The sequence below is a fragment of the Maniola jurtina genome, chromosome 5 (assembly GCF_905333055.1).
Source record: "Maniola jurtina chromosome 5, ilManJurt1.1, whole genome shotgun sequence".
In the NCBI taxonomy this organism is placed as follows: Eukaryota; Metazoa; Arthropoda; class Insecta; order Lepidoptera; family Nymphalidae; genus Maniola; species Maniola jurtina.
Window position 1 is genome coordinate 2,245,774 of NC_060033.1, and position 24,635 is coordinate 2,270,408.

Consider the following 24,635-nt stretch of genomic DNA (forward strand, 5'->3'; position numbering starts at 1 on the left):
CGCGCAACCACCAGTCCGTTGAGGGACAAACACAGGTTTTAGTGGTGCAAGCCCCACATAATCCCTTCGTTTCCCCTGACGGAGGGGTATGCGTTAGGCATTTCCTGTGTAAAAAAAGGGGTCATGCCTGAAAATTAACGCTGCAGTCAAGTCAATTAGTCCAAGGTTCCCGTCTCCTCCGCTTGGCGGCGCGCTCCGCAGCCAGGACCCCCACCAGCGCCGCCAGCAGGACCAGGAACCGGAATACGGAGCGAGACGCCATCACGATGTGTATCACCTGACGTGATATAATATATCAGTTAGACTCACAACCAGCTGCCATTAGTCCAAGGTTCCCGTCTCCTCCGCTTGGCGGCGCGCTCCGCAGCCAGGACCCCCACCAGCGCCGCCAGCAGGACCAGGAACCGGAATACGGAGCGAGACGCCATCACGATGTGTATCACCTGACGTGATATAATATATCAGTTAGACTCACAACCAGCTGCCATTAGTCCAAGGTTCCCGTCTCCTTCGCTTGGCGGCGCGCTCCGCAGCCAGGACCCCCACCAGCGCCGCCAGCAGGACCAGGAACCGGAATACGGAGCGAGACGCCATCACGATGTGTATCACCTGACGTGATATAATATATCAGTTAGACTCACAACCAGCTGCCATTAGTCCAAGGTTCCCGTCTCCTCCGCTTGGCGGCGCGCTCCGCAGCCAGGACCCCCACCAGCGCCGCCAGCAGGACCAGGAACCGGAATACGGAGCGAGACGCCATCACGATGTGTATCACCTGACGTGATATAATATATCAGTTAGACTCACAACCAGCTGCCATTAGTCCAAGGTTCCCGTCTCCTCCGCTTGGCGGCGCGCTCCGCAGCCAGGACCCCCACCAGCGCCGCCAGCAGGACCAAGAACCGGAACACGGAGCGAGACGCCATCGCGATGTGTATCACCTGACGTGATATAATATATCAGTTAGACTCACAACCAGCTGCCATTAGTCCAAGGTTCCCGTCTCCTCCGCTTGGCGGCGCGCTCCGCAGCCAGGACCCCCACCAGCGCCGCCAGCAGGACCAAGAACCGGAACACGGAGCGAGACGCCATCGCGATGTGTATCACCTGACGTGATATAATATATCAGTTAGACTCACAACCAGCTGCCATTAGTCCAAGGTTCCCGTCTCCTCCGCTTGGCGGCGCGCTCCGCAGCCAGGACCCCCACCAGCGCCGCCAGCAGGACCAGGAACCGGAATACGGAGCGAGACGCCATCACGATGTGTATCACCTGACGTGATATAATATATCAGTTAGACTCACAACCAGCTGCCATTAGTCCAAGGTTCCCGTCTCCTCCGCTTGGCGGCGCGCTCCGCAGCCAGGACCCCCACCAGCGCCGCCAGCAGGACCAGGAACCGGAATACGGAGCGAGACGCCATCACGATGTGTATCACCTGACGTGATATAATATATCAGTTAGACTCACAACCAGCTGCCATTAGTCCAAGGTTCCCGTCTCCTCCGCTTGGCGGCGCGCTCCGCAGCCAGGACCCCCACCAGCGCCGCCAGCAGGACCAAGAACCGGAACACGGAGCGAGACGCCATCGCGATGTGTATCACCTGACGTGATATTATATATCAGTTAGACTCACAACCAGCTGCCATTAGTCCAAGGTTCCCGTCTCCTCCGCTTGGCGGCGCGCTCCGCAGCCAGGACTCCCACCAGCGCCGCCAGCAGGACCAGGAACCGGAATACGGAGCGAGACGCCATCACGATGTGTATCACCTGACGTGATATAATATATCAGTTAGACTCACAACCAGCTGCCATTAGTCCAAGGTTCCCGTCTCCTCCGCTTGGCGGCGCGCTCCGCAGCCAGGACCCCCACCAGCGCCGCCAGCAGGACCAGGAACCGGAACACGGATCGAGACGCCATCGCGATGTGTATCACCTGACGTGATATAATATATCAGTTAGACTCACAACCAGCTGCCATTAGTCCAAGGTTCCCGTCTCCTCCGCTTGGCGGCGCGCTCCGCAGCCAGGACCCCCACCAGCGCCGCCAGCAGGACCAAGAACCGGAACACGGAGCGAGACGCCATCGCGATGTGTATCACCTGACGTGATATAATATATCAGTTAGACTCACAACCAGCTGCCATTAGTCCAAGGTTCCCGTCTCCTCCGCTTGGCGGCGCGCTCCGCAGCCAGGACCCCCACCAGCGCCGCCAGCAGGACCAGGAACCGGAATACGGAGCGAGACGCCATCACGATGTGTATCACCTGACGTGATATAATATATCAGTTAGACTCACAACCAGCTGCCATTAGTCCAAGGTTCCCGTCTCCTCCGCTTGGCGGCGCGCTCCGCAGCCAGGACCCCCACCAGCGCCGCCAGCAGGACCAAGAACCGGAACACGGAGCGAGACGCCATCGCGATGTGTATCACCTGACGTGATATTATATATCAGTTAGACTCACAACCAGCTGCCATTAGTCCAAGGTTCCCGTCTCCTCCGCTTGGCGGCGCGCTCCGCAGCCAGGACTCCCACCAGCGCCGCCAGCAGGACCAGGAACCGGAATACGGAGCGAGACGCCATCACGATGTGTATCACCTGACGTGATATAATATATCAGTTAGACTCACAACCAGCTGCCATTAGTCCAAGGTTCCCGTCTCCTCCGCTTGGCGGCGCGCTCCGCAGCCAGGACCCCCACCAGCGCCGCCAGCAGGACCAGGAACCGGAACACGGATCGAGACGCCATCGCGATGTGTATCACCTGACGTGATATAATATATCAGTTAGACTCACAACCAGCTGCCATTAGTCCAAGGTTCCCGTCTCCTCCGCTTGGCGGCGCGCTCCGCAGCCAGGACCCCCACCAGCGCCGCCAGCAGGACCAGGAACCGGAATACGGAGCGAGACGCCATCACGATGTGTATCACCTGACGTGATATAATATATCAGTTAGACTCACAACCAGCTGCCATTAGTCCAAGGTTCCCGTCTCCTCCGCTTGGCGGCGCGCTCCGCAGCCAGGACCCCCACCAGCGCCGCCAGCAGGACCAGGAACCGGAACACGGAGCGAGACGCCATCGCGATGTGTATCACCTGACGTGATATAATATATCAGTTAGACTCACAACCAGCTGCCATTAGTCCAAGGTTCCCGTCTCCTCCGCTTGGCGGCGCGCTCCGCAGCCAGGACCCCCACCAGCGCCGCCAGCAGGACCAGGAACCGGAATACGGAGCGAGACGCCATCACGATGTGTATCACCTGACGTGATATAATATATCAGTTAGACTCACAACCAGCTGCCATTAGTCCAAGGTTCCCGTCTCCTCCGCTTGGCGGCGCGCTCCGCAGCCAGGACCCCCACCAGCGCCGCCAGCAGGACCAAGAACCGGAACACGGAGCGAGACGCCATCGCGATGTGTATCACCTGACGTGATATTATATATCAGTTAGACTCACAACCAGCTGCCATTAGTCCAAGGTTCCCGTCTCCTCCGCTTGGCGGCGCGCTCCGCAGCCAGGACTCCCACCAGCGCCGCCAGCAGGACCAGGAACCGGAATACGGAGCGAGACGCCATCACGATGTGTATCACCTGACGTGATATAATATATCAGTTAGACTCACAACCAGCTGCCATTAGTCCAAGGTTCCCGTCTCCTCCGCTTGGCGGCGCGCTCCGCAGCCAGGACCCCCACCAGCGCCGCCAGCAGGACCAGGAACCGGAACACGGATCGAGACGCCATCGCGATGTGTATCACCTGACGTGATATAATATATCAGTTAGACTCACAACCAGCTGCCATTAGTCCAAGGTTCCCGTCTCCTCCGCTTGGCGGCGCGCTCCGCAGCCAGGACCCCCACCAGCGCCGCCAGCAGGACCAGGAACCGGAATACGGAGCGAGACGCCATCACGATGTGTATCACCTGACGTGATATAATATATCAGTTAGACTCACAACCAGCTGCCATTAGTCCAAGGTTCCCGTCTCCTCCGCTTGGCGGCGCGCTCCGCAGCCAGGACCCCCACCAGCGCCGCCAGCAGGACCAGGAACCGGAACACGGAGCGAGACGCCATCGCGATGTGTATCACATTTTTGCTTCACTGTTTTGGGTTCAATCGATCTAAAGTCTACACAAATAACAACTTTTGTTCAACTTCACACTAAGTATTTCGTAGTCTTCTACTCGTATCTAAGATCTACAGCATCGGCAATCAAAAACTAATGGGGCCTAAGTCTAAAATAAATTATTTCTTACTAATCATTAAATAGAGGGTCTACCAAAATTCATAAAATCCACATTCACTGCTAGTGCTGGGTTTCAGTTATGTAAATGTGTATGACGTTACATCTGTGTATTTCATAAAGCCGAAAACCGTGAATTGGTGGTTACATCATTTTATAAAAAATTAAAATGTGTTTCAATTTTCAAAGTAAGATAACTATACCAAGTGGGATATCATATGAAAGGGCTTTACCTGTATTTTCTAAAACTGATTTTTATTTATTTTTTATTTTTATGCATAATACATAGTTTTTGATTTATCGTGCAAAATGTCGGAAAAATTACCTGAGTACGGAACCCTCGGTGCGCGAGTCTGACTCGCACTTGGCCGGTTTTATTTTTAATTAAGTTTTACTTGAAACAGTTTCATATTACTTCCAACGTAGAAGATAACATTATAATAACTTGGAACTACAAATTGTAGGGCTTGGTCCGTAATTAGTGTCTGGTCTTATTTCTTTTGAGTTAATTATTTTCGACGGGCTCTATTAAGCTTGTCGACTTTTGTTTAATCTTTTTACCTGAATTTTAACGTTTCATCTATTCGTGTTGTATAATTAAAATTGCTAATAACTGAGTATGAAATGAAAGGTTTTATTTAGCTAGTGTATTAATTATTTTTTTCATTACAAATTAGGCCTTGACTGCGATTTCTCCTAGTGATATGTATAGGCTAGTAGGCTTCCTATTATCCCGGAAAATTATAGAATTCTCACGGGATTTTTAAAAACCTATATCCACGCGAACACAGTCGCGGGCATCAGCTAGTAATAAATAAAACTCATAAAGACGGGAGAGTGCATGTAGAGTGTAGATTCAGTCGTCATCCCTTATAATTTCAATCTCATCAACACAATAGCTTCAAAGCGTAACTAATTTCACCGTGGGTGCGGAAATGTTGACTTTTATCGTATCCGACACGACCACGATCTCTGAACTATAACTTTATTCCCTGAATGGATAAAATAGGCACCTATTGAAGAGATGCGGGATGCTCTTGTCTAATTAAGGGTATCCTCTCAGAAAGAGAAAGGTTTGGATCATAGTCCACCCCGCTGACCGAGTGCGGATTGGTAGATTTCACACACTTTGGAGAACTCACACTCTCAGGTATGCAGGTGTGTCACTGTTAAAGCAGGTTAAAGATATTAAATAAATTGCTTAAAACGCACGTAACTCCGAAAAGTTACAGGTCCGTGCCCGGGATGAACTATTGTCTATTATGAACCAGGTTCTACTTTAAACAAAATAAAGTCTGCGTGGAGTTAGGTTTTTAAAGATTCCAACTACTGACAAAAACTGACTGAAAGACAAAAACTACTGTAAGTCCTTCCCGAGAATGCAAATGCCCTTTGTACCAAATTCTATCAAAAACACTTAAACATATGGGCTGAAAAGCTAACAGACAGGCACACTTTCGCGTTTATAATATTATAATATGGATAACAGTACAGTAGATTTTGAAAATCGTATAGTGTAAAAGGAACGGCTTTTACGAAATAATACTTATAGTTGGTTTATTTTATTTTCTTTCATTGTTAAAATGACCTTTGGAGCTTTATTACGTCATAGCTTTTGTGATTGTCATCAGATTAAATTTTTTTATAGAAGAGAGACCTTACCTGATGGTAAGCTAGGTACCTTATATATTATTAATATATATTATCTAACTGTTATTGCAGTCTAAAATGAATCGAATCTATGAAAAACAGGAAAATGTGATGATTTTTCTTTGTGATTCTCTTTTATTGAACAACTAGGTTACTTTGTAATTTATGAAAGGAATTAAATTTTAAAATAAATAAAGGTAAACATTACAAATCAAAAATATCACCTAAAGTCTAAACCTATTACGAGGCGAGGTGCCGATCGCTGCTGCGTTACCTCATTGAATGACCAGACTTTTAAATAAAAGTTTTTGTTTTTTTTTTCACTTTTTTGGATAAGACTAATTGTGCCTATCTTTTTATTGCAAGATATAAGAGAAGAGAAGCTTAAAAAGCAGTGACGTGGTCTACATTATAGCGGGCTTGCCTAGAAGATGCCTATTCACTCTACTGTTTAACCCAAAATAGGTAATAAATACGTACTGCAAAACGAATTATGAATGATCTCAATAATTATTTAATTATTTACTAAAAGAAAGTAAGGTATGGTAAGAATATTGGGTACCAAAAGCTAATGAAAACAAAGCAAAACTTAAAACAAAAACTCAAAACAAACTTCTCACGACTCAAGCAGCACTAAAACACACTAAACTGCACTAAACAATGCAAAAATATCGCACATCAGACACTAAAAGAACACATTTTTGCTCAACTTTTGTGGTTGGATAATAAAAACACTATTTTATTACGATGTTAGGTACGATATTACGATAAAATTAGGGTGGATACCGGCGTGTGATCTCCACCAAGTTATAAGCCAAACTGATTCGATGTTTGAATCTTTGGGACCAGGGAATGAACTTGAATTCCTGTATAAAGCTGTAGTAGTATCGGTGAAACTAGTTCTCAGCCACAGATGTGCTTTTTACAACTATTTTTGACTACAAGTTGAAAGTTCTTACAAATCAAAGCTCTAATGGATTTCGAGCTGGTACATATCAACGATTTTACCTGAAAATCTAAAGACCTATACGTCAATTGAAAAACTCTGATCAATAGCAAAAAGCTCTATATGAATTGAAGAAACTTATCAATCCCGAAAAGTTCTGTCAATTATTTAAAAACTCTGATCTATATGAAAAGTTCTATCAAACAAAAATCTTTTATCTAGAAAGCTCCATGAATTAGAGAAACTTATCAAACTTTAAAAGCTCTATCAATTAGAAAAACTCATCAATATGATGAATGGAATAGAATAGATTTTTATTTAAATAAACTTTTACAAGTGCTTTTGAATCGTCAAACAATTTACCACTGGTTCGGAATAATTATTGTTAAAATCTATGATTCAACAAATTCTGATCAATCCTGAAAAGCTATACTTATCAATTGAAAAACTCTGATCAAGAAAGCTCTATGACCTAAAAAACTTTACCTTGAAATCTCTAGCAATTTAAATACTCTTATAAGTCGTGAAAAGCTCCATCAATTAATAAAGTCTGATTAATTGACAAAAGATCTAACAGCTTTATCAATTTTAAAACTTTCATAAGTCGTAGACAGCTCCATCAATTGAATAGCTGTGGTAAAGAAAGCTCTATGGATTAAAGAAACTTATCAACCTTGAAAAGTTCAATTTAAAAATTCTCATAAATCGTGAAAAGCTCTATCAATTACCAAAATCTGATCGTTGCGAAAAGCTATATCACGGACGAATTCTAATCTTTCGCAAAAACTTGCCGGCCCACTATAACTGAGCCTCCCCTCAGATGGAAATCTATCGAGCGCACTTTGACTTTGCTTAGACTTAAGTTTCAGTTAAAAAGAGACAGATTTACGACAGCACGCTGTCTTGTTTTAACCGAGTCTTAAGTCTAAGCAAAGTCAAAGTGCTCTAGATCTCATCCTCAGAATGAGAAGGGCTTAGGCCATAGTCTGCCACGCTGGCCCAGTTTAGATTGGCAGACTGCACACCTTTGAGAACATTATGGAAAACTCTCAGGCATGCAGGTTTCCTCACGATGTTTTTCTTCACCGTTAAAACTGCCTTAAATTAAACGCACAGATAACTCTGAAAAGTTAAAGTTGCGTACCCGGTATCGAGCCTCCGACCTCCCGAAATGGCGGATGCCTTAACCACTGGGCTATCACGCTTTATCATATAGAAATATAGGTATGATGAGTGGCAAGTCAACCTTAGATAATAGTATTTTATTTAATAACTAGATGATGTCCGCGACTTCATCCGCGTAGATCTAGGTTGTTTTTAATCTCGTAGGACTTCTTTCATTTTCCGGGACAAAAAGTTGTCTATGTCAGTTTCCGGGATGCAAGCTACCTCTGTACCAAATTTCATATAAATCGGTTAAACGGAAGGGTCTTTAAAATCCCGTGGGAACTCTTTGATTTTCCGGGATCAAAAGTAGCCTATGTCCTTCCCCGGGATGTAAGCTAACTCCGTACCTTTCATCAAAATCTGTTAAATGTTGCGCCGTGAAAAGCTAGCAAACAGACAGACAGACACACTTTCGCTTTTATCATAAAAATTTAGTATGGATGGATAGTATGGATGGATTTTAATATTATAGACATTATAGATACCACATTCAATGTCCCAACTCCCAAGTCGTAGTGAAGTGTCCGTGAGTGTCCGTCGATTTATTTTAGGTAGGTACTTAATGTTTTCTAAGCTTTACATTTTATACAGGCACGGACTACCGAGTGGCAGTTCAGGCATGAAAATAGTGTTTGTGTTTAGGGTAATTAATTTAAAATAGGGCTTTGTTTAAAACTGTGCTGAAATTGAGTCGAAAGTTCATGATTTCGATCTTCGAATACAAACTTGAAATCATTTTCAAGAAGTATTGTACTAGGTAAGTCTTTTAAGTTCATGCTTGCTTCTCTGCCAAAATTTTATTTCGTTTACTATCTACATAACATATATGTAGGTACTATAATATCGTGAGGTGAAAGAAAACATCGTGAGGAAACCTGCATGCCTGAGAGTTCTACATAATGTTCTCAAAGGTGTGTGAAGTCTGCCAATCTGCACTTGGCCAGCGTGGTGGACTGTGGCCAAACCCTTTTCATACTGAGAGGAGACCCGTGCTCTGTAGTCAGCCGGCGATGGGTTGTTCATGGTAATGGAGATTATTATATAAGATAGACGATGCTCGCGACTTCGTCCGCATAGAGTGAGGTGTTTTCCTGTGGTATGTAGGTACATGTACCTAAATCTTTGATTTTCCAGAATAAAGAGGTAGGTACCTATATATCCTTCTCCGACATGTTAACTATCTCTGTACCACCTGTACTTACCAATTAGATGAATGATGACACCCGCAAATTCGTCGAAATAGTTTTAAGTTTCTTTTATTATGTAAATCCCGTGGGAACTCTGTAAGTAAGTACCTACCTTTCGTCAAAATAGTTTAAATAGATGGGCCGTGAAAAGGTAGCAGACAGACAGACACACTTTCACAATAAAATTAAGTATGGCTATGACTTTTTTTTTTTTTTTTCATTCCATCAGCCTGTATGCGTCCACTGCTGGACATAGGCCTTTCCAAGAGCGCGCCACCAAACACGGTCCTCCGCCTTCCTCATCCACCCGCTCCCCGCCACCTTCTTCAGGTCATCGGTCCAGCGGGCAGGAGGTCGTCCCACACTGCGCTTACCGGTACGCGGTCTCCACTCCAGAACACGTCTGCCCCAACGGCCGTCGGTTCTGCGACAGACATGACCTGCCCATTGCCACTTCAGCTTGCTAATCCTTTGAGCTATGTCGGTCGCTTTTGTTCTTCTGCGAATTTCCTCGTTCCGGATTTTATCCCTGAGAGTAATACCCAACATAGCTCGCTCCATAGCGCGCTGAGCGACCTTTAGTTTGTGGACGAGGCCAACTGTCAGTGTCCACGTTTCTGCTCCATACGTCATCACAGGTAGGACGCACTATGACTAGTATGTACTAGTACTATGGCTATGACTAGTACGGATTATTACATCGGTAACGCAAAAATGTTAATTTTTAGTACGTCCCTGTAATAATGTTGCCAGCTCACAATGTATTTACAACACGAAAGCGCACTTTAAGCTACAAGAGTTGTTACAGCGCGAATCAACACTAGAGTTCTATTTGTTTGTTTGTATTTTATTTCAACAATTTTAAGCCTTAAATTCTTTTGTTTAATTAATATTGAATTACTATTGTACTATTGCGTAGGTACCTATTCTTGACTAAGGTGGGTATATCTACCTAAGTACTTTTTTTTAAATAGTAGTTAAAATGTTTTACTTTCGATTGTTTCAAAAAAAATTAAAATTGTATTACTTTAGATTAGTGCATATTAGAGTATTTTCATTCATAAGTGCACCTGTAATGGGCAACCATACTGCAATCAATTTGTACATTTTATATAGTCATAATTGTATGGAAGTTGCTGCTGTGAATAAAAAATAAAAAATACATAATGCACAGCTTATTTAAGTTAGACGTACCTAACACCCAGCGATACAATAACAATTTTTTTGTTTGTGGTAGAATTTAAAAAATTACCTGTAATATAAAATTACGCGGTAGGTATACAAGCAAACTGAAACAATGCAAATAATTATAATTTTATATTCTCTGAGAATTATTTGAGAAATTTTATGTGCACGCCATCTATCGTAATTTTATAGAATTTTGTACAGCAAGATGGTCCGGCTCTTGTTATATAATAGCTACTCAATAATAGATAGCGCTTCTGCATTCTACTTCCTCTCACCCCAAGATGGCGTGGCTCGTTTATTTCAATAATATTATTTAATACAAAATTATTATTTTATATGATAATAATTTTAATTAAGGTAATATTATTCTCTTAAATAATTATAATAAGTAACTTTATTCTGTCCCAGATGTTTTTTTTTTCATTATGGCTTTAAATAACATTTTTTGTACTTATTGTTTTCTCTTTTTTTATCGCCAAGGGCTTAAAACAATCAGCAGACTACGCAGCATAGTCAATCCGAAACAACACAGATAGCGCTTCTGCATTCTACTTCCTCTCACCCCAAGATGGCGTGGCTCGTTTATTTCAATAATATTATTTAATACAAAATTATTATTTTATATGATAATAATTTTAATTAAGGTAATATTATTCTCTTAAATAATTATAATAAGTAACTTTATTCTGTCCCAGATGTTTTTTTTTTCATTATGGCTTTAAATAACATTTTTTGTACTTATTGTTTTCTCTTTTTTTATCGCCAAGGGCTTAAAACAATCAGATTTCGGTTCAAATAATACCTATAGTTAGCAAACCAATATCGTAAACAAGTTAACGAAATTAAAATACGTATCAAGGTCTACGGATTGTATGGCAAGTTGTAACGTCTAGCATCTAGATAGGTACTTATCGTCGTATCGTTCAATATTTACAATATAAGTACTAACTTCATTAAAAATTAAACCAAATGTGTGTACTAATATGGTCGTTTTAAGTATGAGAGGGTTATGTACCATATGGCAGGCTCAGGTAGACGGGGAAAAAACAGGCACAAAAACCGTTTGCTGTCAAGTTGCGTAGACTCAATAGGGTTACCATATAATATCGAGTTGTCTGATTACAGACGGGACTATGAGAAAACTAAGTAGAGTGTAAGAACCAGGCAATCGTAAAATAGAAAAATTCTAAACTGATTTAAAAAAAAAAAACAGCCAAGTGCGAGTCGGACTCGCACACAAAGGGTTCCGTACTATCGTACAAAAAATGCCTTTCAAAAAAATTGTGATTCAACGAAGTCACGGTTTTCGGATTTTTCCCTTTACTTGGTATTTACCTTTATGATATTGCTACCTGTCAAAAAAGTCTTGACTCTTGAACTGTGACATTGTGGAATACGATATAGTGTAACAAAATGAAATAAAGTGAGATAAGACCATGGTGGGATGTTGCCAGAATTCACAGTCTATATCCTGAAAAAAAAATTATAGTGTAGTCAACATACTCGTGAGTTGTGACTCATACCGGACCGTCATGCATTCAAGACTCAAGACGTCCTGGCTTCAAGGAATGCTAGTGGAGTGTTCGAATTTAGAATTTCTGATCTTTTTTAAAATTGGAATTTGGAACAAGTTTGGAACGTTGTAATCTCGGAAGTACAAACAAAAGTTAACTCTGTTCGTAATCGTACCTCGCAGTGATATTATAGGTAGCTGTACCATCGAAAGTCCGAACTTTTTACGAATTTTAACGTCATTGGGCTTTATCGTAAAATAAACAATTCGATTTTATCCTGGCCCAGACTAAAATCTAACTGATTGTCTAAAGAATACCTACAACTCAATTTCTAATGACTTAGGAAGTATTTTAATAGGTAAAATTACTAAAGACACAATTTTGTACAATCTATACTTATTACATATTTTTATACTTACCAAAGGTTTATTGTTACAAGCGAAACAATAATTGTCAAAAATTGTGTCGCCATAAAATTATCATAATTTATAGTGAATCTATTTCTCAACGATTAAAAAAAAAGTAATTTCAAAAACAGAACGAGTCAAGTGGAACGGCCGGCTCTACTGCACGCACGACGTTCCACACGCACACAAGCGCAACAGCTGATTTACATTTTGTGTTTACCCTATAAAGTTTTTATACAAATTTGTAGCTTAACACTACTAAATAAGGTTCATTTTCTTTATATAAACTGTATCTGTTCTGTTGGTTATATACAGAAGAATTTAAACTTTACTTGTTTGAGATAAGATACTTATTTCAGTGTGACCAAAGCATTGAACCCTCTGATGTGTAACCATCCTTTTTCTTCAGCAATTTAGAACGCTATAATTAAATCACTAAGATTCATTTTTGCTTTACTTTTTAAAGCTTCCTATTCTGTTATGTTAAAACACAGCTGCTTATAGAAAATTGTATGTGTGAGTGAGTCAGTATACCTGTATTATAATTTAAACATGGCGGACTTATTTTTATTTTATTATAATTAAAGCTCGTACCTTATGGATACCGAACACATTACTATAATTTATGTAGGTAGGTACAAGGTACCTATCATGATTACTAAAATGTTTATTTTTATTTTTGAGCAAGTAGGTACCTACCTACCCAGGTTTTTTTTCTGTCATCCTGTGATCCCTGTGATCTGTTATCAACATAATAGTGTAGATTTTAAAGACCCGAAAAGCACATAAATAATTAAGTAAGTAGATACCTACCTATACCTACCCTATTGCCTATTCTTCCTACTTAGTTAAGTAGGTACAACAATTCGGCAATCATAATATCCTACCTAACTAATTAGGTAGGTACCTAGGTAAGTGTGATAAAATGTTCGCGCTTGGTGCTTAACTGCTAACCCTGCAATTCAATTTTTTTAAATCTACTTCTGGAGTTCTTTTCAAACTTGGCAGAACATAAATTTAGTAACTACCTACCTATCTATCTACTTACCTAAGTAATCGAATAATAATTAATTTAGTAAGAAATTAGTACTTAAGTACTTAGGTATCTAATATCTACCTAGGTAGGTAGGCAGAGGCACCTACCTATAATCATTAATTTAGTCTGAAATATGTCTGAAATACCTACTGCTACCTACCTACCTATCTATTTTTTGATGAATGGTAGATCTACTTAATACCTACCTTACCTGTTGCACGGTAATATATAATATTACCGTGCCTGTTGTATTGATTATTAACTAGCTGACGCCCGCGACTTCGTCCGCGTGGATTTAGGTTTTTCAAAATCCCGTGGGAACTCATTGGTTTTCCGGGATAAAAAGTAGCCTATGTGCTAATCCAGGATATTATCTATCTCCATTCCGAATTTCAGCCAAATCCATCCAGTAGTTTTTGCGTGAAGGAGTAGCAAACATACACACACACACACATACAAACTTTCGCCTTTATAATATTAGTGTGATAGTGTGAAGTGTGATAGAATATCTTTAAAAATTAACGTAAAATTTGAAGCAAGTAGCTGTAGGTAGTCTACGTCGCGTTCCTTTCTGGGCCGATTCAATTCGAATTTCGAATATCATATTCAGCCAGCAACCGGTTGCCCTTGTAATAGTTGGCTGATGTTATCAGGCGCCCAGTATGCGAGACCTGTGTCATAGCCCCATGATTTCCTTAACCCAATCAGATAAAGGCTGTCGCGGCCAGTGATAGGGATCTCAATAAACTGGTCCTAAACCGTCGGCAAGTGCAACGCGAACGAAAATATACGTCGCGCTGAGTTGTTTTGCCGCCTTATCACTATGGTCATAGAGTAAGTGAAGAAAAATGACGTTGTTTTATGCCTAAGGCTCCAAAAAGGTGGCCTACATTTTATGAATTTGGACAAAAGTTACATTAATTCGTAAAATTGTTTTATTTTATTTCAGTTTACTTACATTTACGAACTACTTTTTAAAGTTTAACTTTCTCCTTTTTTTCTTGTTTGGTGGCTTTGTTCAACATTACTTTATTGGTACGAAACCTCTAATATAAATGGAAACTTTTCGTATATTATGAAAATTAACCTCTTAAAGGCAGGCAATTAAAGTAGGTGGGTTACTTAAAAAACGTTTGAGAATCTAGATACTTACAGTAATCTATTTGTGGTTAAGTCACTGTTATATTTTAATTCAGGACGTAAAACGTCACATGAGAAGATTATTGTCGTATAGAAAGTCTTTAAAAAGTACTGTTAATTATTAAAAATGTTTAAGTTTAAAATGCAATGACATTAATATTGTTATCTAAAAAAAGATCCTGCACCGTCCGCGAGGTGTATAATCTATGAGGCGGGCGTAGCGGGCCGCGCGGGACGAAGGCGGGCTCTCGGCCCGCCAACTTAAAAATGCCGCCGCAGAGCCTCCGAATCGATACGCCGCGCGTCACGTGCTGCCGACCGCGACCAATAGCGAGCGAGCGGCGGGCGGGGGCCGCTCTCCGCCGCCAGTGCACGACCACACGCCGAGCGGGACGGTCGCTCGCTCGCCACCGCTCCATTCCACCGAAAACCGGTCCGATCTAAACCCGTGTCATGTTATAGTGTAGTGCCATGAGTGCGTGGACGGAGGAAGTGTTGTCCTGGCGCGACGAGCGCCTCGGCCTCACCGAGCTGCCGAGCACGACGAGGCGCAAGAACCGCACCGCGCCGTACAGGCTCCACCGGCCCCACTTGTCGACGGCTCACGTGCCCGAGCCCGTCCCGGAACCGCAGGGCACTCACATCTCGAGGTTATACCCGGAGCTGTTAGCTTTAATATTCGAAAGGCTGCCAGTGCGCGACAGAGGAAGAGCGGCCCAAGTTTGCCGCGCTTGGCGCGACGCGGCCGACCGTAGATCTGTTTGGCGCGGAGTCGAGGCTGCCTTGCATCTGAGAAGGCCAGCGCCGGTGCTATTCGCTTCGCTGGCCAGGCGCGGAGTTCGGAAACTACAGGTTCTGTCGCTGAGACGCGGCTTGAGAGACGCTGTCGCCGCTTTGCCCGGATTAGAATCTCTCTCTTTGAGCGGTTGTTATAGTGTAACCGATGCAGCTCTGGCAAGTGCTTTTGCAGCTGAGCTGCCGGCGCTGCGACGATTGGACCTCTCCCTGTGTAAGCAGGTTACGGACTCTTCACTCGGAAGAATAGCGCAGTCATTAAAAAACTTGGAGGAGTTGGAACTCGGAGGATGTTGCAACGTCACCGACACTGGCTTGCTCCTGATCGCTTGGGGCTTGCGAAAACTGCGCCGCTTGAATTTGAGATCGTGCTGGCACGTCAACGATGATGGAATAGCGCATCTCTGCGGCGGGGGCGAAGCGAGAGGGACTCCGGAACTGGAGCATTTGGGATTACAAGACTGCCAAAGGTTGACGGACGAGGCTTTGAAACACGCCGCCACTGGGCTTCCCAAACTGAAGTCCATCAACCTGTCCTTCTGCGTAGCTGTTACCGATGCCGGTTTGAGGCATCTAGCGAGGCTTCCACATTTAGAAGATGTCAATTTGAGAGCGTGCGATGGCGTGTCCGACGCGGGCGTCGCCCACTTGGCGGAGAGTGGACGGCTGAGAGCTTTGGACGTGTCGTTCTGCGACAAAGTCGGGGACGAGGCGCTGTCGCACGCGACGCTGGGGCTCTCCGGGCTGCGCTCGCTGTCGCTGAGCGCCTGCCGGCTCACGGACGAGGGCCTGGAGAGGGTGGCCAGGCTATCGCAGCTGGAGACGCTGAATATAGGCCAGTGCACGCGGGTCACTGATAGGGGGCTGCGCGCTCTGGGCGAGGGCTTGCGCAATCTGAAGGCGATAGACCTGTACGGATGCACGTGCATCACTCCGCAGGGCTTGGACCATATCGTGAAGTTGCCGCGCCTCAGTGTACTCAATCTCGGTCTGTGGCATGTGCGGTGACCACACACGCGCTAGTCTGTGTCCTGTGTCACGTGTGAGTGTGTGAGTGCGACGGCCATGTTGAAGCGAAGGAGCCGCCGAGGTTGTATACTGGACAGCGATTATGGAATTAACCAATTATAAGATATTAAATATAGTTAGGAAACGGGGTTGCTTTCTCGTTCTGTTTTTGACAGTTGAGTTATCGTTGGAAAATTGTTGGAATAAACTGTGATTTTTTTTAAATGTCCGTTTTAGTTGAGTTATTGTAAGAAAGTTGCCCCGACGCCTAGTCGCAAGGAAAATCTAGATCTTTTTGTCTTAAGCCTGTATATGGATGTTTGAGTTGAAACTCTGCCTCATTTATACCTACCTTCTAAATAAGTTTAACATCTTTGTAAATCTGCATTTACAGCAAATAAATGTTTGATTGATTGATTGCACACAATATGATTGTTAAGAAACTACAAGTCCATACAAATGTGTAGTAACTAGATTTCTACCTGTGTGAGAAGAGTTTCAGTTCAAATTCTCGCATTTGTTGAGGCAATGTACGTAAATGTAGTCAGCGATTACGAAAAGGTCTATTTTTTTTTATATAATTGCTCCATTAGGTAGACACTTAGCCATTCTTTTAATTAATTATTATTCTTGATTCGACCATGTGCATTGGGAAATAGCAATTTGTTAATAAGTTTCCCAAATAACATGTTTAAGTGGCACTGAGATTTCAGAAAATAATATTAAGATTAAAATAAACCGCATCTTAAGCAGGCAGCAAGTATTTTTATATCTTTTACTATTAATTATTATTAAAACATGTAGTTATACATACCTACTTAGTTTTGGTAATATTTGATAGGTTTATAATTGACACAATTATTAACATAGACATTTGGTCTTATTTTGGGCCTTAAATCAAAAATAACTTATCTACTTACAAGTCTACTTATAGTTTATTTTTTATTTTCAGAGACTAAAGTGACAGTTAAAAATGTCAAACTTAAAAATAATGTTAACATCTTAACAAAAATAGTGTTGTCCTCATGGTCCCGGTTTAGGTTAAAATCGTTAATTAACGATTAATAAATCGTTAGTAAAATAATATTTCATGCATGATAATGAGTAAAATAAACATACGAAATATGTAATTACAAGATTAAAAAGTAGTACTAAACACATGTTATTGGAAAGACTTAAAGAATAATAGTTAACATAAAATAATTCACCTTATTTCAACCCATACAAACTTACACATACAAATATTTATCGGTAAGTAATGTAAATATCGATTACACCACATCACTATTAATTTTAAAGAGTCGTAAAAACCACAGACTTACTATAATCTATATCTATGTAAAAAACAGACAACCATACTATAATCCATAGATATGTATATAATCTCATAACTCAAAATAAATCGTTAATTGACATTCCTACTTTATTCACGTACATTTTTGGTATGAAAAAAAAATATGTTAAAGCACTGTTTTGTTGAGTAGCAAAATAATCAAAAATAATGCTTTGAAATAATTATTTTTCATTAAAGTACAGTTCAGCCTCTGGGTTCAGTTCACGGCTCTGGGTTCTAGTAATTTGGAGCAATGGCGGCAAATCCGTGCGTCACCATTGGCCGCTTACGACGTATGCTATTGTCATATTTTAATAACTAATTAATTGTATTTTTGCTGGTCAAAAATTTTATTGTAATGGAAAATGTATACTCGGTAGGTACTAAATACTGTGAAGAAAATTTCAAAGTTTTTTCCCTGCAACATTTATCAAGAAAAGCTTATGAGTGGGTTATGGGTTGGATTTTAAGATATGAGTTTAGGCAAAGTAGTGTATGAAACTACATAATTAGGTACCAAAACACTCGTGTGATATTATTAAAAACCTCACCTGTGGCGTTTTAAACTTACACTGGGGTTTTCCACCGTTTGACAAATTAAGTGACCATTCAATATAAATGCATGATATATAAAACCAGTATATATATTTACTTGAAGAATGGAAGCAGTATAAAAAAATAACTTAGTAAGTGCCTACGTGAATTTTTCTCGTCTTCCTTAGGATACCTAGGTACTTATTAATTTTTTTACTGAAGTTGATACCGTTTTTACGCATTTTTTTTTAGTGAATACAAAAAACATATTTGGGAAATCGTATTTTCTATAATTCATATTGCTACAAACTACCAGTTGGTTGGTTGGTTGTGTGGTATTTGTTTTTTATAATCATCCGGAGTATGTAAAGCAATGTTTTTACCAATGATTCAGTTAAGATGCAAGAATAGTCCAATTTTCGTACAAAAGGCATTGTCCTTTAGCATATCAATTTTGAATGCTAATAAAATATTTCGAACAAAATATACAAATCTGGTCATAAATATAGATATTTTGACGATTTGTTTTTCTACTCATTGCCACGATCTCGAACTATACGTAATTTTTTTGATATTGTTGTTTTTTATTTTTCTTATGATGGCGCATGGTCGAATTTAGAATAAGGTCTTTTTTAAATATGTTGTTTTCTGTACAAAACGAATGTAATATAGGTAAAATGTATTAAAAGTCATCGTTTAAGTTGCAAATTAAGTGAGATATTTTATTTCACCTTTTCCTCTTACGTATTAAGAAAGTAATAACTAACAACCATGAGCGAAGTTCAAAGAAATATGATAACACTCATAACATTATCGTATGACTAGATATAATAATATATAGGTACATATTATATGTTATATTATGTAGTACATACAAAACTTTATCTTATTTAAACTATACAATAATAAAGAGGAAAATCAATTTTCTAAGAGGCAATAGATACTAAATGGAATTTGTCGTAACATAGCTGAAGTCATATTTCTAAAACTCGCAATAAAACTAATGATATAATATTTAATGCTATTTAAAATTAAAATATATTCACAGAATGAGATGGTTAACTTAATATATTATGTATTATAAATTATAATTATAATAATATGTAATCAGATCAAATCAGCAGATTCATTATCATTTAAGATAACATAATAATATTATCTACCTCGAAGCCAATAAAATCTTTGGCTATTTACTTAGAATATCAAAGTACAACAAAACATAAATTATAAAATAAGCATAATAAAGATATTTAAAATGACTACGTAACGAGAAAGTATATACCTAATGGTAAAATTACGCATATTTTTTTGCATATATAAAAGAACGGGTTGAAGATGAAATAATAAAATATAAAAATAAGTAGGTACTAAATAATATCAGGAAGCGGCATTTCTTTAGAGTAGATAATAATCCTAAAAAGATTTTTTTGATTTATTATGTGAAAAACTTTAAAGTAGACCTTTGGCTAGATAAAATGCATGCTTATTAAGAGAAGTAGGATGAAATAAAACGACAGTAAAGAAATATGTATAAAATAAATAGTGGGAAAGTAGATAGTAAAATTCAGCAAAATATTTTTTGGTAAATAGGTTGATTGAAAACGTGTAATAGGTGTTATTACGTAACATTTTTTTGCAGTAAGCAGATATTTATTTTCAAAGAAACTGCGCTACCTACCAACTTGAATTTGTTACAATAGAAACTAAACTTAATTTTACAAAAATAATCTTCCTCAAAAACTAATTTAAAAAGAAAATATACCATACCAGTGATCATGGCGATGATGTCCAAGACACTGGTGATACTGCGCTTCCCTGGATTGCCAAAATTACCCATTATGCGAATAAATAAAATATAAAGTAACCTAGTTTATGTTATTATAACATTGAATGTGACCTAGTAATAATGGTACAATACTTACCTAGGTACGTACTTAATTAACTGGCTAAATGACAAATGCCACACGCAATGTTTCGTTTTTAACATAAAAGCTGGAAATTTACCGTTAAAATAACAATAGGGTTATATAGCGCAAAGTGAGGTGATAATACTTACTTAGGTAATATTATATAGAAAATAATTTCATATTTGTGGCTTTTGGAGTGGAGACCATGGGTTCGTAGGGCGAGAATGCCAGATGAAGATCCCTTGTGGAGTTTCTCATACTATCCTTAATTACAAGGATAGTATGAGAAAATTCAACTAGCATACCTATAATATAAAAACCCGAACTTCTAGAACTGGGAATTGGCGAAGTTAAAAGTATGGTCACACAAAATGTGGAAGATGGAACGAGGAACTTTGTAAAAAGTTCATAATTCATATCTGCGAAAATCCCATCAAAATAGCTTCGGCCGTTCCAAAGATGAGCCCGTTCAAACAGACAGGCAAAAATTTTAAAAACTTGTGATTCAGTTATGGTACCGTTCAAATAACCAGGTAGTTATTTCGAAATTAATCTAGGTATACCTAAGACTCTGGAACTGGTACCATATATAAAAACTGATTAAGGGGCATGAGATCGGCCTGCCCGCGAAATTCAAATTTAATTTGGTTTTTCACATTTGTAAACTAATACGACAACGTAGGCGTATGGTTATTTTATTTGCGACAATGGCAATATCATCCTCACAGGTTTATATAAAAATCTTTACTTGAAAGGGTCCAGTTTAAGAAATAAATTAAAGTATCGACTAATTTGTGAGAATAGTCGATACTTTCGCGGGCAGGCCGGTCTCATGACCCTTAAGATAGAGCTTCACCTCCATGAAAAAACCGTGATAGCCTAGTGGTTAAGACTTCCGCCGCCTGTTTGAGAGGTCGGGGGTTGGATTCCGGACATCGCACATAACTTTTCGAAGTTATGTGCGATTTAAGCCATTAATTTTTACCCGCTCGGTGAAGGAAAACATCTTGAGAAAACCTGCATGCGTGAGAGTTCTCTTTAATGTTCTTTCTAGGTGTGTCTCTAAGTCTGCCAGTTCGCACTTGACCAGCGTGGTGGGCTATGAACAAAACCTTCTCAAGTTCTCATACTGAGAGGAGATTCGTACTCTGTAGTGAGCCGGCGATGGGTTGATAATGTTGAATTTATTCAAGAAATGTAAATTCTATACATAAGAGTATACCCACCTTAAGCATACAGTTATCCAGTTTCTGTTGGCATAACTCATGGAATGTGACCTCCACTGCCTGTTAATGGGTAAACTAGCATCGCATCTAGTTAATTAACTGGTTAAATGACAAATGCTTTGGAAACAGGTCGTCGAAATGCGCGTTACACGCAAAGTTACGTTTTTTATTATAATAAGATTGATATTTATGGTTTTAACTGTAAAAAACTAAAGAGTTCGTGTTTACCTATTTACTTAAATAGAATAAATAGTATCTACATTCCTGTGATTCCTGTACTCTGATAAAGAATCACTTCTATAGACGGAAACAGGCCGCATGTTTTGAGGCATGTTCGTAGGTGTCGTTATACCCAAAGGAGCGTGAACACCGTGTCAATATAATATATAGTAGGTGTCTATAGTTCGTGGTGTATTTTGTATTGTCTTATCAGAAGTATAAGCGGTCGAAGCTTTTAAAAATATGTACTTATACTTACCTTCCTACCTTCTCTACCTTACTTATACTTACCTACCTTCTCAAACATGAGCTCTAAACACAGGCATTTAAATACGTAGATACCTTGCTTAGTAATAATATGAGCTTCGCCCACAGTTGGATCTCTTTGCATAAACTCTTTGAATTAAGAAAATGTAGCAAAAACAAAAAATAATATCGTGGTTGCCTTTTAATCACATAGGGTAATAAATATCCTAAAAAATATAAAGCAGGTACGTAGGTCCATATTATGATACCTATTCATAAAGATAGAAATACATCTAGGTATAATAATATCAGATAGAAAGCATTTTTTTTTTCATAAATATGGATTAGATAAATATTATATAGCTTTACCAACTGCGTTCGTACCTACTAACGTAGAATCAGTTGTTTTTTATTTAAATCGGTAAAAAAATCTTTATGGAGTCTTACATTCCCACGACTTTCTACTTTCCGTAAAAGAGAAATTTTACAGCATCTCTTTGTCTTTCTTTGAGCTTTACTACTAAACAATGGAAAAAAATTATTGATTCCTATTGTTAGAATTTTTGTTTGAATTTCACTAAATGTACAATAAAATTATTATTCTTTGACGAGCAGGTATAAGTTGTATTTTGGATCCTTATATTGCATCTCACTCACTTAAATGCAGTCTATATATCGTTATCTCATTCTACGCCGGGCAGTACGCACGGTGCGGCAGGTATTGTGCGACCGGGACAGCGTATACGTAATCACATTGGTGTGAGCGTGATACACAATCTCTTCTCAAAAATCCACGGTAAAATTCGGTTCAAGATGTAGCACGGACTTCAAATTCCTGTAAAAGGATAATTTTTAAATCACAATCATCTACTTATCGCGAACTTGTAAAAAGGCTGGGAACAATTTGAACAGTAATATAATTAAAACTAACTACCTATAATAATAGTAATAGTGTAATTAAAAAAAATGTTGTTTTTAAAAATGACTAAATAGCATCGATGCTAAGTACATAAGTATCGAAAATTACTACATACATAATTAGGAAGGTAAGTAGATGGACTAAGAACCAGCGCGTGCCAGACCTCCGTTATTTTATAAAAGCTGAAACTGCGTATTGTCGCCAACCCCAACACAGAGAGGAACGACACAGGACTATGAAGTGTGGATTATGGTGGCTTTGGGAGAGAACAGGTAATACAGGCGTAAAAAAATCTTACAACAAAGAATACATACTTACTTTTTTTTTCTTCCTCTGGCTTTACATAGATTAGCCAAAAACGTACTTGAAGTTCAATTTTTGTATATTTTCTTTATAAAGAAATTACACTTTTACTTCATTTGTGGTACCTACCCAATATACCCATAATCAAATTGGATGGGAAAACTGTTGCTGAAAGGACGTTCCATACCATAGCAGCACGAATTAAAAACGAGGAGGCAAATCGCTTTGTATACTTACGTGTCCGTGGAATTTCGACGAAACTAGTTTCCTACGTAACTATTTCATGTGTCATTTATTTCAGTTTCGCTCTCGAGGCTTAGGGTGATTATGCGCTGCATCCGATCCTAATCCGTGAAAATACGTTTCGAACTTGATTTATATGGTAGCTTACAATAAAAACCTATGGTAGCTCCTACGCACTAGCTCCGAGTTCCGTCATCCGAGTTCTCTCCGTCATCCGTGAAAATATCTCGGATGTGCCTCGGATTCAAATCGGACGTACTATGACGTAGATATGTCAAAGATATCCACTGATTAGTTTAGATTTGCATAAGCACTATCCGAGTTCGGTCCGAGTTTTTTATATCCGTATTTTCACGTGGACTCGGATCGGCGAGTGCGTAACCGCTCTTAGTTTTTACGTAGGTACTTTAGAGGTACGTTCAATTATTCTTTACAGTCGTATTCCTTCATCGCTGAGGGTCATGACTACTTTCCATTAATCACATAATGCCATTAAGAGTTCTCTTGGCATAATAATGCGGTGAGTTCCCAGATCCTTCCGCATACAACTCACTAAAAGAACGCGATTCTTAGGTTTTTACAGTTATATCAGATGTCAGTGATAATAACCGGGACCGGCACTTAACGTGCTCTCCGATGCACGGAGGAAACGAAAAGGCATACGGACCTCCAAAGTAGGTGTCCCATCCAGTTACCGACTTGGGTCAACATTGCTTAACAATGGCAATCGATTGATATGCGTTGTCACAACTAGTTAAACGTACCATTATAACTATTGCCAATAGTAGGTACTGCGGTGGGTATGTACTATGTAGCCGGCGCCATTGTTTCGCATGTCAGTCGCAATGGGCAAAGACCTCGGTTATCAGTGACGTGTGCATCGCGTCAACTCCACTGATATCTCTGTGCCCAATAAAGGGGATTGCAAACTGCGCGACCGCAGCAAAGTTATGTCATGACGTTACCTACCTTTTTTTAGGGTTCCGTACCTCAAAAGGAAAAACGGAACCCTTATAGGATCACTTTGTTGTCTATCTGTCTGTCGTATCTGTCAAGAAAACCTTTAAGGTAGGTACTTACTTCCCGTTGTCCTAGAATCATGAAATTTGGCAGGTCGGTAGCACAAGTAAAGGATAAAATCCGAAAACCGTGAGTTTTGTGGTTACATCACAAAAAAATGTGTTCATGAACAAATAATAATAATAATTAGTATTTTCAATTTTCATAGTAAGCTAACTATACTAAGTGAAATATCATATTATGAAAGGGCTTTACCTGCAGATTCTAAAACAGATTTTGTTTATTTTTATGCCCAATAGTTTTTATTAGATATTATTTATTAGAAAAAAATACCCGAGTACGCGAGTCTGACTCGCACTTTGCCGAGTTTTCTCTGACATGGCGACCGGAGTCAGTCT

The 24,635-nt window shown here is 40.1% G+C and overlaps 2 protein-coding genes across 3 annotated transcripts in view; one reads left to right on the top strand and one right to left on the bottom strand.

Moving 5' to 3' along the window:
- The window catches only part of LOC123865475 (protein Wnt-5b-like), a 50,753-nt gene extending 50,325 nt beyond the window's left edge, over nt 1–428 (bottom strand). Inside the window, exon 1 of one of the 2 annotated variants that reach the window (XM_045906525.1) lies at nt 310–428. In XM_045906525.1, coding sequence (XP_045762481.1) covers nt 310–428 — 119 coding nt within the window. Of the gene's footprint in view, nt 1–139; nt 217–309 lie in introns of those variants that run through there. The other variant, XM_045906526.1, reaches the window with a different exon arrangement.
- A 14,346-nt stretch (nt 429–14,774) lies between these two features.
- Nucleotides 14,775–18,866, top strand: LOC123865464 (F-box/LRR-repeat protein 14). The gene has a single exon (XM_045906509.1). It carries the CDS (start codon nt 14,956–14,958, stop codon nt 16,285–16,287), a length of 1,332 nt encoding a protein of 443 aa, XP_045762465.1. The 5' UTR covers nt 14,775–14,955; the 3' UTR covers nt 16,288–18,866.
- Nucleotides 18,867–24,635: the final 5,769 nt, after the last annotated feature.

Coding starts and splice junctions, on each gene's coding strand:
- LOC123865464 (XM_045906509.1), top strand. CDS start 14,956: ATGAGTGCGTGGACGGAGGAAGTGTTGTCCTGGCGCGACGAGCGCCTC.